The sequence below is a fragment of the Amborella trichopoda genome, chromosome 4, assembly GCF_054954075.1.
Source record: "Amborella trichopoda isolate Santa Cruz 75 chromosome 4, AtrichopodaSantaCruz75HAP2 v2.0, whole genome shotgun sequence".
In the NCBI taxonomy this organism is placed as follows: domain Eukaryota; kingdom Viridiplantae; phylum Streptophyta; class Magnoliopsida; order Amborellales; family Amborellaceae; genus Amborella; species Amborella trichopoda.
Genome location: NC_142339.1, coordinates 38,878,188 through 38,902,202, shown reverse-complemented (window position 1 = coordinate 38,902,202; position 24,015 = coordinate 38,878,188). Strand labels below are relative to the sequence as shown.

The window sequence follows — 24,015 nt, the reverse complement described above, 5'->3', positions numbered from 1 at the left end:
GAAGCTTACCCCGGACCATGCAATGCCTACAAAGAATAACCTTGCGAGCCTCATCAGCAGAAGACAAAAAGAAAGCAATCCTATTACAGCCAAAGGAACGGACAACCGGGGCATAGGATCGGCCCCAAGCCCGTTTAGCCCAGTCGCTCAAACCCCAAGTCTCCAAAGAGGGGGGGGGGAGAAAGACCCAATGACAAGAAGAGAGGTAGCCCTGCAGGTATCAGAGAGAGAATCAACATTAAGAGAAACGATTGGAGTTGCAGAAGCCATAGTCTAGGAAGGGAAGAGGGGATAGGCCATTAAGAGAAAGGATTGAGTTCCATTTATATCGTGGGTGGAGGACTTCTTCCCTGCTGATTTGCCTAAGAAAAAAGAATCAAGAATACAAATTCTGGGGTTTTTTTGAACCCGGAATCGAAAATCTTCTAATTCTTTCCCATTTTTTAACCAAATTTAGTTGGATTTATCACAAAATGTTCCTAACATATTGACTACAAGAGGCCTAAAATTTTTTTTTTAATCAAAACGAAAAATCTCGAAGATTGATATTTTGGTTTTCCTTTTTGCTTTCTTTATGCCATTTTCTCATTAAGATATTTTTTATTTGCTTTTGATTTTTATGTCCTATATATGAAGTCGAATATGTTTTCAATCTTTCATTTTATACGTTTTTACTTTATCTTTTTGCCTTTTCTCTATTTTTTTTTTAAATAATTGGCCAAGTCAATTGATCTGACTTGGCAACTTGGCCTATTTGACTTGAAGTGGGTGACCGATACGGCCCATTGGTCCAATTTTGAAAACATTGTTCTAAACACTAGCCAGAGAGTGGTAGAGCTTACCATTCCTCTTCAATAAGTCCTGAATTGGAACTTCAGAGATGGCTACACTAAAAGATAACTTGTCAGGGCGGCACAAAGTAGAAGTGCAATTTTCTTAACGTTCAAAAAAAAAAAAGGTGCAAGTTTCTTTTTGTGCCTTCTGTATACAAGAATAAGGGTGTTTATGATCTTCAATATATTGTGGCAAAGTGTTTTATATTATTGTAAGTTCTGTCTTTCATAAATATGTATGTCATTTAATTATGATGCTTAAGTGCTAACTATTTAACTTTTGGAGGGATGTGCCATGAATGTAATAGATTCCTTTTGACTTCACTTTGTCAGGGATTAGTGGAGAGAGTGGCAGTTATCTTCTATGGTGAAGATCATGTTCCCTCTGAGAAATTTGTTTTTAAGCTAGACGTGAATCAGTCGTATCATTTGAATTCAGAAGAAAGCGATTTCCAATATGCTTTGAGGTCTTTCCTGATAAAACTTTCTGTAGCTCAACCTCTCACCACGATTCTTCCAACAGGTATTGTTACTTCCTTGCATTGCATGTCTATTTTGCTGCCATTATTGCATGCTTTCGATATGGGAGATATGGTGCAATGCATCCAGATGAAAAATAGTAGTATTAGATTCACAAAGACTCCACCATTTTAGAACCACACCTATATATATATATATATATATATATATATATGAGTAATGATCCTATGAGACCCTCCAACACCCATGTGAGTAGGACTTCAAATGATCACCATCAAATTTTGCACAGATCTATAGAAAAGTCAAGTCCCACACCCATGTGATAATTTTTCTAGAGATATGTGTCAAATTTAATGGTGATCCTTATGAGTCCTACTCACATGGGTGTGGGAGGGTCTCATAGTGTCATTTCTCTCTCTCTCTATATATATATAGGGAAAGTATAGAATGAGATCATTTACTTTTGCTACGAAGTGAGACATTAATCTTGACCATTGGATATATATATATATATATATATATTGTTAATTATATATTACACAATATATGAAATAAAATCTGTATGTATTATCTCTCTAGGAGAGTTTGACTTTGTCAGATCGGATCTGTTTTGGGTTCGACCCAAACCTAGCCCTCCCACGCTGCGGGGGTTGGGAAGAGTTTTGGATAAACAATGTTTCCGCTGCATAATGGAAAACCAAAAGGTAAACGGTTTTTTAGGGGTAAGGCATGGAAACATACAAACAACAAAGATAGACGATTTCCTTATTGGTAATCTTTATCCAGAGATCCAACCTCTAGAAGTTCGCCTACCCCCATCTTGGTGACAGGCTAAACTTTTTAGGGCTTTATTTTGCACATATACTCATGGTTCTTGTTGTTTTAAAAATTGTCGATCCGGATCAAAATTGGATATTATTAGAGCTAATTGTTAGAGTCTCCACCTAAACCAGCCAGTTCATTAACAAAACCCAACAATTCCATTGGGGAACCGGCTAACAACCGGGGAACCATTACCACTTTGAAATTATTATTTTTGCTATCCACTCATTTATCTCTTACTTTTCTTTTTCCCCAAAAAGGACCCAAGCCCAAGTCATTATCTATGACGCCTTCCGTGTGGTGTTGCCTCAAGCAACTTATAGCCCATGCCTCCCTTCCTATCTCTTGATATGTCCGGTGCGGGACAAATTGGTGGAAAGTTGTAAGCCGTCAACTATTTGCTTTTTAAATGCGTGATGATCATGTGAGTCCCTTACACATGGGAATCTCATAGGACCCCTCTTCTCTATCGTTAGATCTACAGCCAATCTTGATATATATGTTGGGTCACCTGATGAACTGGTCAACCACCACCACCACCCCCCCCCCCCCCCCCCCCGCCCTCCCCCCCCCCCCCCCCCCCCGGGGCTGTTTCTAATGGCCTGACAGCATGGACCGAGCAAGAGAAGAGAGAGAAAGGCCTCAGAACTTGAAAGACCAAGAAAAACCCATAAAAATGACTCTCTCCTCTGTCTTATCCATTCCAAACATCACAAAACATAAGCTTTTTCACGAGGCTGGAATTTGATAGTATTTATCATTTATCTCTCTATCTTTTTGAGGTAAATCATTTCTCTTTTTGCCATTAACCATTATTGACAAGAAGCACCAATCTATGACAAGAAAATGATAATATAATGATAAATATTGAGACACAAAATACTCTTCAGGCACTTGCCTCCTAGAATCAATGGAATAATGCAAAGTCACATATGAAATTTCCAAATGGATGATCACAAATTACAATTTAACGTGTTGAATGTACACAAAATCTATCTCAACAGTCGGTTTAATTGATGGAACTTGTCATCTTATTCCGTAATTCAAGTTTTATCAATGGAATTTGTCGTTATATTTTTTAAAAAATTGATGGTAGAAATTGCAAGTTCACATCTCAGCTTCAATTATCCAGAATCATAGTCCTACAGTGAAGGACGACTAGTAAGAGTCAATAGAACACTACATGAAATGTAAGGTCACGCATCCCATAAGAGAGCAACTCTTTAGAGGTTAAAAATTTAACAACCCAAAATCCCTCACCTCTTTCATATACCTATGAGTTCATCTAGGGAAAGAGGAGAATAAAAAAGAAGAGAGAGAGAGAGGCATTTTTCAGTGGCCCTTCTTTCTAGATGGGTAGCCTTCGATGAATCCGGCTTTGCCCTAGTTGGCTCAAGCAATTTTTACAAACAGCGGCAGTTTGGGAGGGAGCGGTGGAAATCTTGAGGGAACCTTCGCATTTGAATCCGGAATGGGACATTGAACAAGGCCTTTATTTCCTTCACTTTTTTTCTCCTAGGTTTTCTCCTTTATTTTTGAATCCAGGCCCTTTTTCTCACTTCTTGGTTCTCTCTCAGTCAAGCAGGTTGACGTTAGAAAATAAAGAGAGAGAAATGGACTTCTGGGTCATTCCATGGGGTAACTTTATTGATGTAAATAAAAAAAAAAAACAAACATAACAAAAAAAAGATATTGGATTGTTTTTTCTTGTTCACATCTCTCTATCTTTGATTGGGTTAATCTTTTTCACTCACTCATACGCATGGACACCTTTTTTTTGGATTGGGTTAATCTTTTTCATTCTTTCTTTTTTTTCGGATTGGATCGGACACTCATACGCATGGACACACTAGATTGGATTTTCTTTTCACTCTCACACACACATTGGCGCACTTGGATTGCGTTTTTCTTTTTTTGCTCACACTCACTTGGATTGGGTTCTTTTTTCACTCTCGCGTCCTCTCTCTTTTCGAAATATTGGACTGGGTTTTTCTCTCTCATGGATTGCATTCTCTCCCTCTCTCTCCCCCGCCCCTCACCTCAATTGGGCACATGATTGTGCACCAACTTTAGGCACTAATTCAAATATGACAACTCTAGAGTCACAAATAATATATTAAAAATTAAATATATATATATATATATATATATATATATATATATATATATATATATATATATATATATATATATATATATATATATATATATATATATATATATATATATATATATATATATATAGTAAAAGTCTTCCTAACGTTTATAGGCGAAAATGAATAGTGATTTCGTCTACTTTCATCACCATTCAAGTTTCATCGTGCAATCACGATTGTCCGGTAGTGTTTTATTTTTTATTTTTTTTTATAAATCGAAAGACTTGAAATTTGGAGGCCATATACATTTTACTTAGGTGCATCTATTAAAAATATAAAAAAAAATTATCCGTAAAAAAACTATTGCCCAAAATACCCTTGAAACCTTTCAGGGGTATTTTAGTCAATGTTTTCATGTAAAATGTTTTTTTTTATATTTTTCGAAGATTCTCCTATTTTTTATAAATACACGTTCCAAATTTTAGGTCATTCCGATTTGTAAAAAAAAAAATGAAAAATGAAACACTACCGGATAATCATAATCACGGGATGAACTTTGGACGGTGGTAGGGGCAGGCGAAATCACTGTTCATTTTCGCTTATAAGCGTTGCATAGTATTTTTCATATATATATATATATATATATAGCAGTGATTTCATGCAACGTTTGTATAATAATATAATGCAACAGTCTTCGAAACCCATGTTAAGCCCATGTGCTTTACCCAAATTTTAAAATATGCACTATTTTCATTTTAACGAACAAAAAAGAAAAATTTGAAAACACAACCTAGAAAGGTTTTTTTAGCCCAATTAACATAAGCCGTCCATTTTGATAAGATGCTTAGATTTAGGCTTAGAAGGATTTTTTTTTTTTTCTATGTTTTTTATATGGCTTTATTATCGTTAGCTTAACAATGTTAAAAAAAAATTGAACTCGAGTTTGTGAAGACTAAGATCTTCAAATTCACCAAATGAATGATCTAGATTCGTTGTTGGAGGGGATTCATTTTGATCATATCTAGGGTTCAAATTGAGCTCTTTTATTTTTTACGATTGATTATTGAGACGAAGGGAGTGTGCAAAATTTTGAGTTATACAAATACCACAAATATGATTTTTTAGAAGTGTGGTTGCATTATATTATGATACAATCGTTGCATTAGATCATTACCTATATATATATATATATATATATATATATATATATATATATGAATGAAAATGAACCATTAAGTTAATTTTCATGAAAAGGGAAAAAATATGAAATGAGTAGACAAAGCTTGCCATTTTTTACATGTAGCAATGAAGATTATAAAAATAAATAATGAGTTAGGGATATTCATTTTTATAGCAATTGATTGTATTTTAAAATCATTTTTTACTTTAAAATGATATTAATAGACAACAAACATTCAAACCGCCTCTCCATATTTATTATTTTTACTAAAATAATGAAAAACTACAATGTAATACCTTTTTTTTTTAATTTTAAAAAGTTAGATTTTTAAGAAATTTTAGTAGCTTTTTTAATTTTTTTTGAAACCGGCCGATTTAGCTAATTCTCCAATTTAGATGGCTGACTTTTTATGAAATTTGGTTCTTGCAAATGCCCTAATGAAACAAATTAATAGAAGCCCTTCAAAAGGGGTTTTTAATTGTCTATTTTGGTGCTTATTAGATATATGGTTAGATGTGCTTAAAGTCAATTTATTTATTTACTTAAAAGGTGGAGTTGAAATCAATTTATCAACACTCGTGATTTCTTGAGATTGTTAACACATTTTGGTTTTGTTCAAAAGATTGCAGATGGGAGATTACGGCATACTTTCGCAGCCTGCCAAAAGAAAATAGCAAGGAAGCAGAACTTTGGATTCCTACAGATACAAAGCAATGGCAGCATCCACCGTTTATTACTCCAATCAAGTCGATGAGCAGTGAACCTCTCTCTGTACAGTTATATGTTGAACACCCCCACCCATCACAGCAACCTTCTGATCCATGAATCACTGGACTGTAAATAATTACACTTCAAAAATTTAGAATGTAATTCAATTGCTCATTTCAAGATGTCTTTGCATGGTGAAATGCATAGTTTGCATGAACTTCCCTTGGTGAGAAAGCAAGGGGTCCAAGAAATAGCATTGAGTATTACATTCCTGCTAATATTCATGATTGATTACTTAGTCCTTGGCAAAATTACAGTGTGAATTACAGCCCATTGATAAACTTGCACATAAGTTACAAGCCAATAAACTACAAAAACGCTGCCATAAGCAACATGCGCATTATGTTCCTTTGCTCGCCCAACCTAGGAAACTGTCCTGTGAACCCGACGGTAAATCCTGCAAGGAAAGAGAAACATCACACAATCATCAAGTCAAATCACCGCACTGATCAAAAAGAAGAGATCCATACACACACAGGGAGGCTCACAAGTTGGCTTAATCGAAAATCCGGGGGCGTATCAAGCTGGCTTAGTCGAAGATCAGACGGTGGTGTGTCAAGCTGGCTCAGGTGAAAGTCAAGGGGTGTATCAAGCTGGTTCAATCGCAATCCTGGTTGATCAAATTCAATCTTTGGAAGTTCCGATTGACTCAAATTTTGACAACTTTCAAGATCCTTCTTAAGATGGGCAGCACCAATATTAGTGTATTCTGATAGGCAAGGAACCACCTTTTTGGACCTGTCATCCTCACGTAGTGATTGGCCTTGAAGGATCTCATCACATAGATATAAGCCATCCAAAAGTTGTTGAGAGTCCAATAAGAACTGTGATTCCCCTTCCCACCATTTTGAGTCTCCAACAGAGTTTATCTCTTGATCCTCAACATTTTCATCCCAGTGAGGCTGTGAGCTTGCACAATTTTCTCCAGTTGTGTCTGGATCTATCACCTACATGCAGAATCATCTAAACCTAAGCAATTCACCCAAAATCAAGAACACAGGAGTATTTGGATTAAAAAGAAAGAAGAGTAAGCTGATAGAAAGTTTTAAGCCTTTTTGAAGGTTTCAAGTATAATTGTTTTGGAAATGATCAACAAGCAAAAGTCAAATATTTATAAAGGAAAATATCTTTTGGACCCCTTAAAATTCCATTGATTTCATTGTAGCCCCTCCCTAGTTTTTTCTCTCAAGCAGCATTGAAAATTTAAAAACTGTATCATTCCACCCCCAGCTCATGTCCTCTTCTCATTTCATTCCTTTTCTTGAATATTGCCCCCAAACAGATTCCCTATTCATACTACTCCTTTCTTTATCTTATTCTTTGTTTCTCCAGACCTACTCCGCTTCTCTGTTACTCTTCCCTCACCCAAAACCCTCGTCTCCCTCCTCTGCAAACCCCATCTCTCTCTCTCTCTCTCCCACCCAAATTGAAACCCTTGTCCCTTTCCTCTGCAAATCTCTCTCACCATTCCCATTTTCTTCTCTCTCTTGCCCAAATCCAAAACTCTCCTCTCCCCTCTGTAAACCCAACTGTCTTCTGTTTGCCTAGTACTCTTTATAGTTCATCCAAAAGTTCCGTTTGTTTAACCTTGACATAAGCCCATGAGAAGTTCTTGCTTCATTGGCATTGAAATGTTAGAAAATTCAGTAAGATATATAACAAATTTACTTTGGGTACAGAAGTGACTCAACTAACCAAGCATGTTCGTGCAATGAGGAATTCTTAGACAGCCAGAAGATGGTATTGGTCTAGTATTTAGTGGTAAAGTTTCAGTCAAGCATCTCCTCTATTCATTGGTAGAGTTTCAGTCTGTTTGGGATTATTTTGTTGATATTTAAAAATTGCTTACAGGGAAGTAGACAGAATCTTTCATAAGAGACTTTTTTAAGGCTTCTTCAAGATTACTAAAACATGTGGGGCAAGGGAGAAATTCTAATCAAGATCAAGGAGCAATCTTTGGTGGTTCATTCCTTGAATGTTTATCCAAAATATGAGGTTTAATGAGAGATGGAAATCAATCGTTCAGATCCTCACAAGGTGCACCAATTCTTATACTTCATGAAACTGGTAAAACGTTAGCAGAGCGAGGAGGCTTAGTTCTTAATCTTCAAGAAACTGGTAAAACGATAGAAGAGAGGATGTTTTTAATTTGGGATTGGGAAGAGAGAGAGAAGAATGAGATTGTAGCGAGAGGAGCATTTTGGATTCGGACAACAAAGAATGAGAGTGAGAGAGAGAGAGAGATGGGATTGTGGGGAGAGTAGCATCTTGGATTTGGGCAACAGAATTACGAGAGAGAGAGACATGGATTGTTGAGAGAGAATTCTGGAAACAGAGCACGACAAGAGAGAGAGAGACAGAGAGAGAGAGGTGGTTTGCAAAGGAGGGCTTGGGGTGATGGGGAGAGAGAGAGAGAAGGGACAGAAAGGGGTATGCGAGAGGAAAAGGGTAAAAAGGGATAGGCTAGGAGAATTAAGGAATAAAAGAGAGTGGATTTGTTCTAGGGGGAATAAATGGGAAAATAAGGAGGGGTTACCATGAAATTAATAGGATTTTAAGGGTCCGTGGGAGATTTTCCCTAGTTATATAATAAGGGAAAGTATAGACCATTTACTTTCAATACAAGGTCACAATCACTTTTGTCTATCAGATTTCAAATCGGATGGTTGTAAGTGTATCATTGACTAGACTCTCAAGTTAAAATAAAAAAAATTCACAAACATTACACTCCCTAAGCCATCCAATTTGACATCTAGTGGCAAGTACCATTTGTGACCTCCTTATACCAAAAATAAATGGTCTCATAGTATACAAATCCCATATGACGAAGATATTACACTTTCCAACAAAGAACCTTTTGGGAAAGATAATGGCAATAATCTGGCAACGCACATCTGCAGTTGCCATTAAATTTATCTGTCAATGATTAATTGTACTCGTAAGACAGGGATAGGAACACTCTTAACATGAGCCATCTGATTGAAGAATCTAGACTTATATTATTTATGTTGCAAACAAGTAAATTATTAATAATGTGGGTTTAGGAAGGCTACCTTAGGTTGCATGCTGCCCAGGAACCAAATATAGAAGGGTACAAAAGTGACCAGAAATACTGATTCCTATTTTGGGGGTGGGGGTGTGCTGTGCAAACATAGAGTCCTTTTTCACATCCACATATAAACTCTAATGCACGCATTCAGCCAAAAAATAAATAAAAGGCTCTTGTGTGCACGTGTGCGTGCGTGTGTGTGTTAATAGCACAAGTTTTTGTGGGGGGTTTCTCAAAATGAGTTGCAAAAAATTCTCCAACAACCAAAGCTATTAATGTTATATAATAAACAAATGGTACCTGAGCTGAAGATTCCTCACATACTGATTTAGGCTCTTGAAGTGAATCTATATCTGGCTGTTGCTTGCTGGGACGAAAGGGTCCAGGCACCATGGCCACAGGGGTGACAGGGTCAACTGGGTCAACTGAGGTTGGTGCTGTTTCCTCAGGCATATCTTGATCATTCTTTTCACATGGTTTCAATTGTTGCTGGTACAACACTTTAGATACAACAAAGTCTCCATCCTTCTCATCGTCCTCAGTCCCAAGATGGTATTGGTGCATCACCCAGTTCGTTTTCTCGGGCTTCCCACCCTTGCCAGTGCTCATATACAAAACCATGATCTTTTTACACCCCCTATGTACCCCATCCACTATCACTTGTCTGGTCTTGCCTGTCTTATGCCAACGAACATCCCCACTACATGGGTTAAGATGATTCAGTATCTTTCGGCGTTTACGTGTCCCAGAGTTATAGGCCTTCACAGTTCTGTGAAAGAAATGGCACACACTTCCATCTTGCTTAACACCTGTGTTATTACTAAGCACAATAAGCAATTAGAAGCTTCTTTTTATTTATTTATCTATTTAACTGACTCTCTGTCAATCTATCTATTTATCTATGCATCCATCTTTGGCATATGATAAGGTGAATGTAAAGAAGGATGGATGCTTGACCTGGTAATTTTTGAGGATGAGTGTAACAGATTCCATCCTCTTCATAAAGAGTCATGATGAACTCATCAATGAAAGGGTGTAGTTTAGCACCATCAACACCAACCTTTGCAGCCAAGTGCCCTAGCAGCTCTTGATCAGATGGATCAAATTTCACACCTCTTGGTAAACCCGGCCAGTCCTGGGTAACCTGAAAAAGTAATAGGCATCTCATGTTCATTCTATATGAATCATCTTGGTTTTTAAAAGCCAACCATCATGTGAAAGGCCTATTATTTCCAAATATGTGGGATCACACCTACATTAATTTAAAGGATGATTTATTTTGGAATTAGAGAATGATTTATTTCAATAACGGGAAAAATACAAGATCTGCATGCAGTGGGAATTAATGGAGGCAGACGTAGATAGAAAAGGTTGGTGAGTGCGAGAGAGAGATGTGCGAAACCCCCTTGCAATATATAAAATGACTTAAGAGTATACTCAAATTAAGTACATATCCTTAACATGCCACTCAAATTGTACATTGTCTTTGAACATGTACAATTTATCGTTAGAAAGTAATGCCTTTCACTTGTGCATCCCTTGGTGAAGATATCAGCAATTTGAGTCTCATCAATATCCATCCGCACCCGTGTAAGACGAGAAGGAGCACAAAAACTGTGGTACATCTAAGTTGTCTGTTGCTCTATCTTCTCATGCACAAAATGACAATCAATTTCAATGTGCTTAGTGTGATAATCTCTTCATAGAGTGGTAAGCCCCCGATTTGGTTCTCCCTCTTCCTTCATTTCATGAGAGTGTTCCTCAGAGTGAGAAAGATAGAAGAAAAGTGTGAGAATTAAGAGAGAGAAAGTAAGGTTGAAGCTCCATTAAAGCTTCATCTCAAGCTTGGAGGTGAAACCCAGCTCCAAGGTGATTTAATTTGGGGGAATTCTTCATCAAAGCCATGCATCCTTGAAGCTTCTTGTAGCTATAATCTTCCATTTACAGAAAGGTCTATTAGTCTCTTGCCTCCTTGATTCACGAGTATTTGAGTTGAGATTGATCTTTTGAGTACAATCCATTGAAATCTAGGTATTTAAGTTTAATTTTGGATAAATTTTGATTAAGAATTCTTGAGATTTAATTGATTGATTTTTCTGCAACTTTTTAATCCAAATCAGTCAATGAAATCACACTGGTGATTTAATTCAGTGAAACATTAAGCGAAAACTATGCCAGAGTTTTCCCACGCTCCTACTTCAGTGTGATTTGAGCTCCTTTTCTCCCATGGTTTTTCCACATTATGGACCCATATTATTGAGCCTCTCTTGTGTTGATACGTGCCACACATAGTGTAGTCTATATGATGCTTAATTGCTTCCCATTGAGATGATGTAAAATTGGCCTAGATCCTGGTGTCATTCAAGTAGTCCTTCCATGGTATGTAGCTAAGGCCTTGGCGATAAATCAGGCACATAGAACTCACTTATTTGGCTTCCTATGATCAAATCTAATGTGCACTTGTAAGTGTTTGCTTTGGTGAAGGAGGAGATTGCATTTCAGTTGTTTGATGTTGTTAAGATTGGGAGAGAAAAGAGAATAAATACAAGCACAAGATAAAGAAAATATGGATGTATCTTTCCCTGTAAACAAATCTTGGGACAATATGCTCTATTACATGGCTAATACATGGCTATTACAACCCAATATGCAAGAGTGTTCATGGCTATAAATGCGATAATAAACTCCAAGTGATGGGAGCATGGTGCATGCATCAATTGACTTCCCACACTTACAGCATATGTAATGTCCAATCGTGTAATAGTCAAATAAATAAGTCTACCCACTAATCTTTGATATACACCAGGGTTATTCAAAGGCTCTAAGTATTGATCATATAATTTGTGGTTAACCTCAATAGGAGATTCTGCTAGTTTGGCTCCAACATTCCTGTGTCATTGAAAAGATCAAGATTATACTTTCTTCGATACAAAAAATTTCCTTGTTTAGACCCAGTCACCTCTATTCCAAGGATGTATTTCAATGGACCAAGATCCTTAATGTAAAAAAAAAGCCCCAAGAAATCTTTATACTTTTTGAATCTCAGGATCATTATTTCCTGTGAGAACTGTATCATGCACATACACTATCAATACTATGGTAGAATAAGAATCTCTTTTAACAAATACCAAATAATCTAAAACACTTCTCTGAAATCCGAACTAACATACAGCCATACTGAATTTTTTGAACCAAGCTCGAGGTGACTGTTTCAGTCTATACACAGCTTTCTCCCCCTGAGTATAAAACCTAGGTGGTAATGTCATATACACTTCCTCTTGCAAATCTCTATGAAGAACAATTTATGTAGTTCACCCCAAAAAGGCTACATCCACGGGCACGGCAAACTGAAATCTACTATATCAATGAAAGTTACATCATAGATTTTGAGACTTAGAGTTACCTCTTTAACCCTGGTACAACCAATCTACCAACTTTTTTAGAACTACTCTCCCAATCGGTCTCACCCGCCGATCTCCCATCTCTATTCTACAGCTAAACCACTGTCAAGGAAGAGACCCATCTCTATTCCCAACTAAACCACTATTGAGGAAGAAAACCTTGAGAGCAACCAAGACTTTCTCTCATAAAGACGGGAAACCATCCAAAATATCCATAGGAAGCGCTTCTCTACAAGAAACGAGTATCTCACTCTGCAGGAGGCACATCGCAGTGTTTCGCTCTATTGGAAGCTCTCTTCTCTCTGAAGGAAGGCCATGTCTTATGCACAAGAGGCTCCCGCCTCTTTCTCTTTAGAGAACGCCACCTTTCTCATATAGTGACCCAAATAGGGCACACATATTCTTTCCTCTTTCATCCCATAGATATAAGGTTAGGAATCTATACTAAATAGAAAACTTCCCATAGATGTTACATATATCTCAAAACCCAAGAGATATATCAAATAATCTTAATCTTTTTGAATTTCTATTTTCTTTAAGAAACTTATCAATATCAATCTTAATCCCAGACAATATGGGGATTTTCTTATGTTGGGTGATTTTGGATATCACCATATCCAACAATCTCTACCTTGATATATAAAATCACCTACTCACCATGCCAACATCCATTAGATAGCTTATGAATTCATCTTTTGCCAAATAAATTCCTTCATCACTGTTGCTGGAAATATTGTGTTTACCATCATATTTCTCCTCCTCAAATAAAACATTTGCATACTTTGTCATGTGTTTTTCTTCCACCGAATGCACAAACGCTGCCTTGTACTGAACCATGCACTTTGATACTACTTGTTGTGATGTAATAGCCCTCTTAGATGCGGAAATAGGAATCCCAGAAGTTGGATCTCACCAAGATCATGTATTTATCCACCTAGAAAGAAAATAGGCGAGAGTATGTGCCAGAATATGAAAAATAAAGCATAAAACACACACAACACAAGGGCACAAAGATTTATGTGGTTCACCCCAAAAGGGCTACATCCACAGACACGACAAACTAAAGATCCACTATATCAATGAAAATTATATCATAGATTTTGAGACATAGAGTTACCTCTTTAACCCTCGACATAACCCAGTCTACCAACCTTTTGAAAAACGCTCTCCAAATTGACACCACCCGCCGATATACCATCTCTATTCCATAGCGAAACCACTGTCAAGGAAAAGACCGATCTCTATTCCATAGCTAAAAGAGCAACGAAGATTTTCTCTCACTAAAAGGGGAAGCGATCCAAAATCTCCATAAGAACCGCTACTCTACAAAAAACCAGTCTCACTCTACAGGAGGCACATCGTAGTGTTTCTCTCTATAGGAAGCTCTGTTTGAAGGAAGGTCATGCCTCTCATGAACAAGAGGCTCCTGCCCCTCTCTCTAAAGGAAGCCACATTTCCCATATAATGACCTAAATAGGGCACATATATTCTTTCATCTTTCATACCATATTATATAAGATTAGGAATCCATACTACATAGAAAACTTCTCATAGATGTTACATATTTCTAAAAAACCAAGAGATATATCCAATAGTCCTAATCTTTTTGGATTTCTATTTCTTTTAAGAAACTTATCAATATCAATCCCAATCCAACATAATATGGGATTTCCTTATGTTGGGTGATTTTGAATCACCATATTCAACATTTTGAGAACATTCAATTGGTATGTGAGACCTTATGTAAGATATATGAACTTAATTTGTAGCACTTGAATACTTGTCTTGTATATTCACAATCTTCTTTGAGTATATTGTGTTTGGACTTTGTCAAGGGACCTAATAGAGTTGTAAATTTCTTTTAAGTGTATTTGAAGCCAAGTTTGGTAGCTGGAAATAGTATGTAAATGTCATATGTTGATGTAAGATTCATGTAATTTGGAGCATTTTGTATTGTAATGAGAAAAGTTTTGAAGTGTTATAACTTGGACTTGACTTTATACACTATGAATGAGTAGTGAAAACGCAAAACAACTCTCACAAAAAGAAATAGATTACCAGTTGTAAATGATGTTATTCCATAGTAACAGTGAAATAACATATCTGAATATAAATGAAAAAGTAAAGAATCACAAAATAAAAGAGCAACTTATGCTAATATCCCCCAAAATTAGCATTATTAAATAAATCCCCCCCTTTTTTTTTTTTTTTATGTGTACCCCTTTTTCTCTCAAATTTTTATTCCCAAATTGCCATGTCAAGTGATGAAGCCATTTTATGACTTCGGATCTTGAAGAGTCGAAGTCAAGCCCCATATCCAAAGTCAAATGTGACTTGGGATTTTCAAAATCCAAAATCACATTAGTCACATTTAACTTTGTATATGAGGAGCTGACTCGTCAAGTCATAAAATAACTTTCACTTTGGATCTTAAAGATCCGAAGTGGTGGCAATTTAAGAATATAAAAAAAAGAGAAAAAAGGGATACATGAATAAAATAGAAAAATTAGGGAGGTACTCCTTTATAACTCTAATTTGGAGGATATTATCATAAATGTCTAAAGAACCATAAACAAGTAAATAAATTCTAAATAGCAGGAAAAAGGAAAGGCTAACTAGCATAAAATGGTAATACACTATTTCATTTCTTCATACATTTTTTTTCTCTCAAACCAACCCTCCTTGACTAAATATGCTTCAGGAGGATTGCGCTTTAGACCTTGACATTTTCTTTGGCTTGAAGGGTGCATGTTTTCATCCCACATCCCCCCACTTTCCTAAGAGAGCAGAATCACTACCTATAGTAGAGGCTTTCCAAGATACTAATAATACTCATAATAACATTTCCCTAGACATAGGAATGACCTAAAATCGGGGCTCTTCTTAACAAATTTTAATACAATCAAGACAATTTTGTATGTGATGTCACACTTCATCTATTGTTAGGTCTCATGCTTCTAACAAATTTTCTGTTTTTCTCTTTAATCAGACTCTAGGTCTTTTTCTTATCTTGATCCCTAACTATTTTAATAAGTTTAAAATAAGAGAAGAAGAGAAGAGATTAGAAGCATTTTAATAGAATCACAAAAGAATCTGGTTGGCATGTATCTTTAATCAAACGGTTCTCACTCTAGCGCCCATGCGTATCAATATAGCATTTTAAAACCATTCATCACAATTATCTACACTTTCCACAAATACAGAAACCTATAGATGAGATACCAAAACCAGTTCTTTCATACAATTTAAAGTCCAAGGGAGCATAACAGAAATGATAAACACCAAGAGAGTATAACAGAAATGATAAAAAAAAAGTGGCGAAAAGGAATTATACATCACTGTTGTCAATAATATGGTTACAGTTTGGACAAGCCCTTGTCGGATTACTTTCCCATTTGATCCTCAGGGGATCACAAGGTTGAGATGCGCTCTTGATCTTTGTTGCTATCCTACTGCTGTCAATCAACCATGCTGCCCTGTAAAATTTAGAGCACAACATGCAAATGCTCCTAGTGATTATCTTAAAGAAATCCAGAAAGAACATAAAACTGAAGCCAATCTGAACTACAAGAGCTAAAGCATTACAAATAAAGATACATGATCCACGTAGAACATCAACTCTTCAAGGAATTAATAGTTGAAAACGTTACAGCTCTAAGGCCTGACAGACTACGAACAACCCATGGTTCATAAAATAATTAGTAATTCTAACAATAACAATAACATTTTTCTCCCTTTGAATCAATTGGCTCAAGTAACAAAGATCGTTAGAGGACCCTGCTGAACACCCAATCTACCCTGGGATGCATCAAACAGGTGAGGAATCAAGATCCCAAGGAGGCTCAAGGAAAGATACGCACAGCCAAGGATTTGGAGAAGTCGCATGTCTCTCTTGGTCACATGATTTCTCATGTTAATATATTATAAAGTGTAAAAGTACAACAATTTCCTTCATGCACTATAAAATTACAAAGTTATCCATTGGCCATACTTGCGTTTACTAAATGAAAATAAGAAGATAAAGTACAACAATAAATTCTATTTTTTCACTTCCCAATCTGACACTTTTCTTTATACTCTCCTAAAACTGATGTCGGTGATTAACAAGCGTCACTTTGTGCCAAAGGAGACTATGGTGCTTGCTAGGCATGGCTTTAATGAAGATATCTGCCACTTAGTCAACATAATGAATATATGGAAGAGTTTGTTCACCCTTTCCATCAGAGTGGAGAAGGAGCAGTAAGTAAGTTGGATTGCCTTATCACTAGGAAGCCATCTAGCACCACATTACTGGTGACATAGCTCTATAATCTGATTCAGATGTGAACTTGCAAACAGTATATTGCTTCCAAAATTTCCATGTGATATGTGAAGAACCTAGGAATAAACAGTATCCTGTAAGAGAGTGACAAGTGTCAAGACATCCAACACAGTCAGCATCATTGAAGACTACTAGCTCATGTGGAGAGTCAAGAGAATAGAAAAGATATCTATCTTGAGTCCCACATAGATAGTAAATGATTCAACATAGTATTTAAGTGTCAACAATGGTGATCTGAGATAAATTGACTAACAACATGAACAGCATGGGCAATATCTTGTCAAGTCATCATGAGCAATACATTACTCCAAACAAAGCGTCGATAGATAGAAGGAACAAAGATTCTATCACCATCATTTGTGGAATCAGTGTTTTAAAAAGCGTTAGGCAGGTCCTAGGCGACCTGGGGGGTCCAGGCCGCCTAGCGCCTAGGCGGGTGCCCAGAACTTGGGCGGCCCAGTAAAAAGAAAAATGTCTCTTTAGTCTCTAACAGTATAAGTATAACTGTATAAAACATAAGAATTAAGGATTTGGGGAACATCAAAATTCAAAAGCATACTACAGAACACATAGGAGCACACACTCTATAAGACCATAACCACAAGTTCAAATCCAATTATGAATTAACCATAGTTTGATTGATAGTCCATACTCTACAATCTACATTCCACGCATAGTTAAAACTTGAAACTTGCCAACCAAATTACCAAAGTTATCAAAGACCAAACCAGTGGAACTACAAATCCACTATCCAAAATACACAACCAAGAGGAGGAAAACAAAAATGAAAGAAATACTTAAAGACTCAAAAGAATCTTCAATCATCATTCATCATCAAAAAAAGTAAGATTAGCTGCATTTGCATCATATGTATCGGAGTCGATGCCACCACCATGCAACGGATCAGCTCCAAACTTCCACCTCTAAGATGTTTCGAAGGACTCAAAATCTACTAAAAAACCCTCTAACAGATTTATAAACATCCAAAATTAAATCTAATATCAATGGGTGATGTTTTAATCAAATTCTCATAACTTTGAGAAACCCTTTGATCATATGGAAATCACCAAAAATTAGTTTTTTGGGTTTTTTCTCTCTCTAAAATAGGCTCTAATGGGTTTTAGGTTTCAAATGAACCTAAAACCCACAATTTTACCCCTTTAGTATTAAAAAAAATTGACAAAAAATGCCCTCAACGAGTGGTTTTTCAGCCTCTGGGCGGGGCGTAGGCCCTAACAGGCCGCCTAGGGATTTCTGCCTTTTTTGGCTGCCTTGGCCTGGGCAATGTGCCCAGACCTTCTGGACCGCCTAGGCGCTAGCGGTCCGCTTTTTAAATCACTACGTGAAATGCTTCACATTAACGTCTGATGGAGTATCCAGTCTTTAAATCTATGAGATGGTAAAGTTGTATAAGATCTTAGGTATAATTCTGCTGTTGAATCCCATAACCTCTGTTGTATGGTGAAATTCTAGCCCTGAAAATACTGAATTCATTTTAAAGGTATTAAAGAGAATATCCTTTAATGCCCAAACTCTAGCTGAATCATCTCAAGTTATGAGGAGATCATCAACATAAACCAAAAAGAACTATGCCAACACACATATGCCAAGGAAATAACGAATGGCCATTAGAGCTTTGCCTATGGCAGGTCCATGAATAATGCCTTCTAAATGGTTAAACCAGGCCCTGGGATGCCTTCCAAACTGCCCCCAAGGTATAATTCTACCAATTACACATTGTGGATTGGTAGAATTATACCTTGGGAGCAGTTTGGAAGGCATCCCACAGGTGACGTTTCATTCCCAATCACCATTTTTAAGCACCACTAGAGTTTAATAACAAAATAATCAAAGAAAAACCAGCACTAATAGAAATAGATCACCAGGAAATAAGTGTTAGACTGCCCATAAATTCTGATTCAGTAATCAGCGGCCCTAAAAATACTAGCAAAGGCAAAATCTAGAAACCAAACTCGCCCCAAAAACTGATTCAAGGTTAAAACTTGATCAAAGTTTTCAAAAAAGACCGCACTTTTGATACCTTGGGTTGAGACTAGGAAGTAGTTAAGATTGACGGCCAGGAAGTAGAAAAACAACCGCACTTTCGATATCTTGGGTTGATAATCCAAGAAAAAGGAGAGATTGAGGAAGATGTCGTACATAGAATTAGAGCTGGATAGGCGAAGTGGAGATGTACAAGTGGAATTTTATGTGATCGGCGCATACCAATGAAGCTGAAGAGTAAGTTCTATAAGACAATTTTGAGACCAGCTTTGCTTTATGGGGCAGAATGTTGGGCGGACAAAAAACAATATACCCATAAAATGAATGTAACAGAGATGAGGATGTTGAGATGGATAAGTGACAAGACAATAAGAGATAGAGTCTGAAATGAATCCATTCGAGAAAGTTTAGGCGTGGCACCAATAGGCGATAAGATGAGAGAGAGTAGACTTAGGTGAGTCGGTCATATGTGGCGTCGAACCAGTACAACACCCATTAGGAGGTACGAGTTAGTTCAAGCAGAATGATTAAAAAGGGCAAGGGATAGGCCCAAAAAGACGTGGTTGGAAATAGTCCAAAAATATATAGGGACTTATGGCCTTACTGAGGGTATAGTATTAAATAGAGCAGAATGGCAGACCAAGATTCGATAGTCGACCCCAATTAAATGGGAAAAGATTATGATGATGATGATGATGATGATGGAGATTACACATTGACCTGTTACCGGTAAATATTTGCTACCAACTAGATGGATGTTTCTATAGCAAAGATCAGGCATATCATTGTATTCATAAAGCGGTGGGGATTTGATGGTCATGAAAAATGCTTTTGTTTTTTTGTTTTCCCTCTCAATTCCAGTCAATGACTTTGTTTTCCATTTATTCCCTACAACTCTATTAAAGTTGAAGTGTTTTGTTCTTGATATAACTGAATTAAACGGCAGTGAGGTACTAGAAACTTTTCAACTGGGTATAAATTTATGTTTTTGGTGAGACTAGAGAAGCATTAAGGAAATGTTCCCAAAATGTTTTCTACCTATTGGGAATAGTGATACTCATACCCTGCATACATGATGATGGAAAAGAAAAAGCACTTTTGAGATACCTACAGAGTAAATAATACTGATTCCAAAGAACTTAAAGGTTGCATTTTGCCTAATGCTTTTATAGCTATGATCCATTATCACCTAATGAGAAACAATAGAAAAGAAAGGAAGTATAAATTAAAGATGACAGAGGAGAACCTAAACAGCAGAAGATTCATCAAGACATCATAATCAACGAACAAGTTTCTTCTGTAAACACGTGTGACTGATAAAAAGAAGTCACAAAAGTGATTAATTAATTATCACCAAGTATGTAACTGTCAAAATAAATAGTAAGCAGCATACCACTCTTCAAACCACCATTCTCACATAAACCTTAGAACATGCAATGCCCCTTGCTTAAAACAAGTGCACATCTTATGGGGTGTCCACAAAACCCACAATATTATTCCTACAATTACACTCAGGACAATGCATATTCTCAACATGTGAAACCTACAAACAGAAATTCATAAAGATGAAACATGTATAGAACAACCAATCACTGCCATTTGATTTCTGCTGGAAACCCTCACTCTTTCAAGACAGGAAAATGTTTCAATCCCAGCTTATCCATGAACCGCAAGAGGATCAAAATCGAGTAAACGAAAAAAGGGCAAAAAACTACAGTGGTCAAACGATCAGCCTCACATGGGCTTCAACTAAGTAACTCAATACAAGCAAATAGATCTCTCTCTCTCTCTCTCTCTCTCTCTCTCGCTAGATTAGTACCTGGCCATTCCCAGTGAATAAAATCCCAATCCAGTGAGCCAGAGACATATGCGGAGCAAGAAGTAGGCTGCTTTGTTTTGTAGCGCCTTGGACCCTCAAGAACAGCACAGGGTCCATTCACGTGATTATGCCGTATATATACATATGACGTTGGGCGTGGCATTTGAATCCAATGGGTTCACATGTTGACCCTTTTTTTCTTTTTTCTTTTCTTTTCCTCTTTTTTTTTTTTGTTTGTTTTTTTTTTTTTTTTTTGAAGTCGGAAGAGAGGACCCCTTCCAATAGTACGAATTAAAAGCACTAACTAATTAAACCCAAACAAATTGGTCAAGCACTAACTTATTAAACCCAAACTCTTTTTTCTTGACATATTGAGTTGACCATGGCCATCAACCATAAGATGAAAGATCCCATGACGGTCCTACTTAGCCTAAAAAAATAAAAAAATAAAAAGAGAATTTCTACAACCAATGCATTATATTGTGTATTTGCTCTCTTGGGTAGAACTTAAGGAAGAGCGCCCATGACCGTTCTACTTAGGGTTTTTCTTTTTTTTTTGACAAAAATATGGAGATGCAATCTGTAATAACCAACTTCAAAGAAAAAGAATTCCTTCAAAAAATTAACATTCTAAGATTGAACAACTGTCCAATTTTTGGAGGGCAGCAGTAAGTGTTCAAGACCTCAGAATCTAATTCTTTTCATGAAAATAATAGGGATATTTAGATAAATTCTTTCTTTATATATATAACAAAAACTCTTCCAAGTAAATCATATGCTCGAGGGTAAGTATGTAGTATTGCCTCTATGGGAGCATATGAAGGGACATCCCTTTAAAAATGCAACAGTGCTAATTACTGGCTTTATTTTTTGGAAAAAACTATATAAGATTACGACCTTAAAATGTAGAATTAAGGTATGCACCACAAATATCCATTGGAAATGGTTGTTTTAATGTTGAAAACCCCCCCTAATTGATCGTCAAGATCTATGAATATGAAAAAAAAAAAAAAAAAGATTTCAAGCCCCAAAGATATTGCATCTTGGGACATATTATCAAGACCGTCCATTGTCAACATTTTCATATGGTTAGAAATCTCTTTGATTTGAACTATTTTTGGTGCTTAAAATTTTATAATTAGATAAAAATAGATTTTCAAGCCATCCTAAAAAAAAATTTAAAAAAAAATACATGTTATAATGAAATTTGTAGGTGTTTAAAATTGCAACATTATGCAAATCGCATGTACAAAATTCATTCCTTACATGGAGAACCTTTGCTAAAATCTATACACACAATAAATCACATTGAGCTACAAGTATCTTTCACCAGCTCTTAAACCTCACTCGCCCTCCGAAGTCCAAACACACAATGTCATTTCTTCCAACACCACTACCCAGTCCATCTGCTTGTTGTTTCTTTCCCCTGTGAACATAGTTATATGTAACATTTCCTCTCTCCAAATCTTTGATTTCATCTAAAATTTGTCCGCAGTGACCTTGCATAACCATTGCACCAAAATATGAAATTATGAGAATCCCCCTGGACAACAACCTTTCGATAGTCCCTCAATAAACATCTCATTCCCTGCAAAAGTGAATGGATGATAAATAGAGGATCAGCCCATGTAGTTTGCTCCCACAGGAGTGCACTAGGTGCTTACTCCTGCAGGTAAAAGACTTGGTGGTATTTTCTCAATTTGTATAGACCCCACTTAACCAAAATAAGACAGGTCTTCAAATAGTGTCAAAGGATGTCGTTTTAGTACCAAAAATCTTTATGATAACCTAAAAATTCATTTTCATGTCTGATTATGAAATTTTAAACGTACAAAGTAGTATAGATCAAGCATATCTATGAACACTTGAAAATTGAAAATTGATGGTCTAGGTAATACTTTATAAGATGCACTATTTCCAAGTCTTGAATGGCAGTTTTTGGCATCCATGTATCTTAAGGTCGATTTGAGGTGTGTTTTAGTTTGATTGTTTAGGGCCTCAACCTTATATAAAAAAATTTTCATTTTCTCGATCTATCAATTTTCGGATCCACTTACTAATTCCCAAACAAAACAAATCTATTGTCATAGCTAATGCACTTATTTTACAAAATGCCCATGTTTACGGGACCATCACCATAAATCACCCCTAACGCGAGCTCCCGCAGGGGTACACGGCATGTTTACTCCCTCAATAAAGAACTCGATCCATGGATTAAATTTTGTGATCCACTCTAATCTCAAACATGAAAGAGTCTTTGGTCGTAGTATTCAGTGAAAGGCAGTTAGTTGACCTATCTTTCCCAAACAAAAAGCCAAGTTTATGAGACCCCTTCAAGATTAAGAGTGCATTGCCATAAATCACTAGACATATTACTTTAACAATGAGCGCGTTTGTGTAGTCCCACGAGCACACGTGTACTCCCTCAAATAAAACACTTATCTAAGAGTATTTTCTCCATCTAAAATTTTGTTATTTTTTATTCAATTTATTTTTGGGTTCCTGAACACTAAGAGCTCGTGTGGCAAAAATTCGAGCTATTGTTCATTGTTAAATGTTTTTTCGTACATGCATAGAAAGCCTACGAAATTTTCATATTTTGAGGTAGGTGATTAAGCTGTGGATGTCACATCCTTCAATATAAAGGTCCCAAAAATACTCCTAGATAGAGTTTTAACCTAGTGGCACATACCCAAAAGAGGATATAAATTTTAGATTAATTGTAAATGCAAATCTATGGATTTCAATAAAACAAAACATCTGAATGAAAAATACTTTTGATAATGTTATTTATACTCTCATACTAAAAAAAGGTAAGTGGTAGGTCCAAAAAGATATGGGGACTTATGGCATAACTGAGGTATGGGCCTTGATAGAGCAGAATGGCAGACCATAATTCATATAGCTGACCCCAAAGAGTTGGAAAAATGCTATGATAATGATGAATCTAGTTCGATTCTCACAAATAATCTCACCGATACACTTGTACGTACACAAGCATTTTCATGCAAACACAAATACTATCTCTCTCTTTCTCTAGGGTGGAGCCTGATACGAGATTGAAAGAGTTGATGTGCCCCACAAATGGATCGTCAAATACCAGAAGATCTCTAGTTAGGCTTGATGTTTGGAATCCAAGGTGAGGTTGGCATTCGGTATTTATGGTTGAGGATGTTGGTCCACCATTAGTCCCTTTGGGTTGCCAAGTGCCAACCCCATTTGCCTAGAAGAGCAACGTTTTG

General features: G+C 36.5%; 2 protein-coding genes across 9 annotated transcripts in view; one reads left to right on the top strand and one right to left on the bottom strand.

Moving 5' to 3' along the window:
- Nucleotides 1–6,430, top strand: part of REV7 (DNA-binding HORMA family protein) — a 34,083-nt gene extending 27,653 nt beyond the window's left edge. Inside the window, exons 4-5 of the mRNA XM_011629635.3 lie at nt 1,167–1,356; nt 6,034–6,430. Coding sequence (XP_011627937.1) covers nt 1,167–1,356; nt 6,034–6,236 — 393 coding nt within the window. The 3' untranslated portion in view covers nt 6,237–6,430. The remainder of the gene's footprint in view (nt 1–1,166; nt 1,357–6,033) is intronic.
- SOG1 (NAC (No Apical Meristem) domain transcriptional regulator superfamily protein) lies at nt 6,270–20,881 on the bottom strand. Of its 8 annotated transcripts, none has more exons than XM_020675498.2 (6): nt 20,578–20,881; nt 15,964–16,105; nt 10,186–10,372; nt 9,529–10,037; nt 6,656–7,126; nt 6,270–6,576 (listed from the first exon to the last, which is right to left on the bottom strand). In XM_020675498.2, the coding sequence occupies exons 1-6, from the start codon at nt 20,616–20,618 to the stop codon at nt 6,520–6,522; spliced, it is 1,407 nt and encodes a 468-aa protein (XP_020531157.1). In that variant the 5' UTR covers nt 20,619–20,881; the 3' UTR covers nt 6,270–6,519. The 8 variants fall into 8 exon arrangements, with proteins under 8 accessions (XP_020531157.1, XP_088721314.1, XP_011627944.1 ...); XM_088865188.1 differs by having other exon boundaries at nt 6,668–7,126; XM_011629642.3 differs by having other exon boundaries at nt 20,774–20,881.
- Nucleotides 20,882–24,015: the final 3,134 nt, after the last annotated feature.

Coding starts and splice junctions, on each gene's coding strand:
- SOG1 (XM_020675498.2), bottom strand. CDS start 20,618: ATGGATAAGCTGGGATTGAAACATTTTCCTGTCTTGAAAGA. Junction 16,106..20,577: donor CATTTTCCTGTCTTGAAAGA/GTGAGGGTTTCC, acceptor TAAATTTTACAG/GGCAGCATGGTTGATTGACA. Junction 7,127..9,528: donor GTGAGGAATCTTCAGCTCAG/GTACCATTTGTT, acceptor TTCTGCATGTAG/GTGATAGATCCAGACACAAC.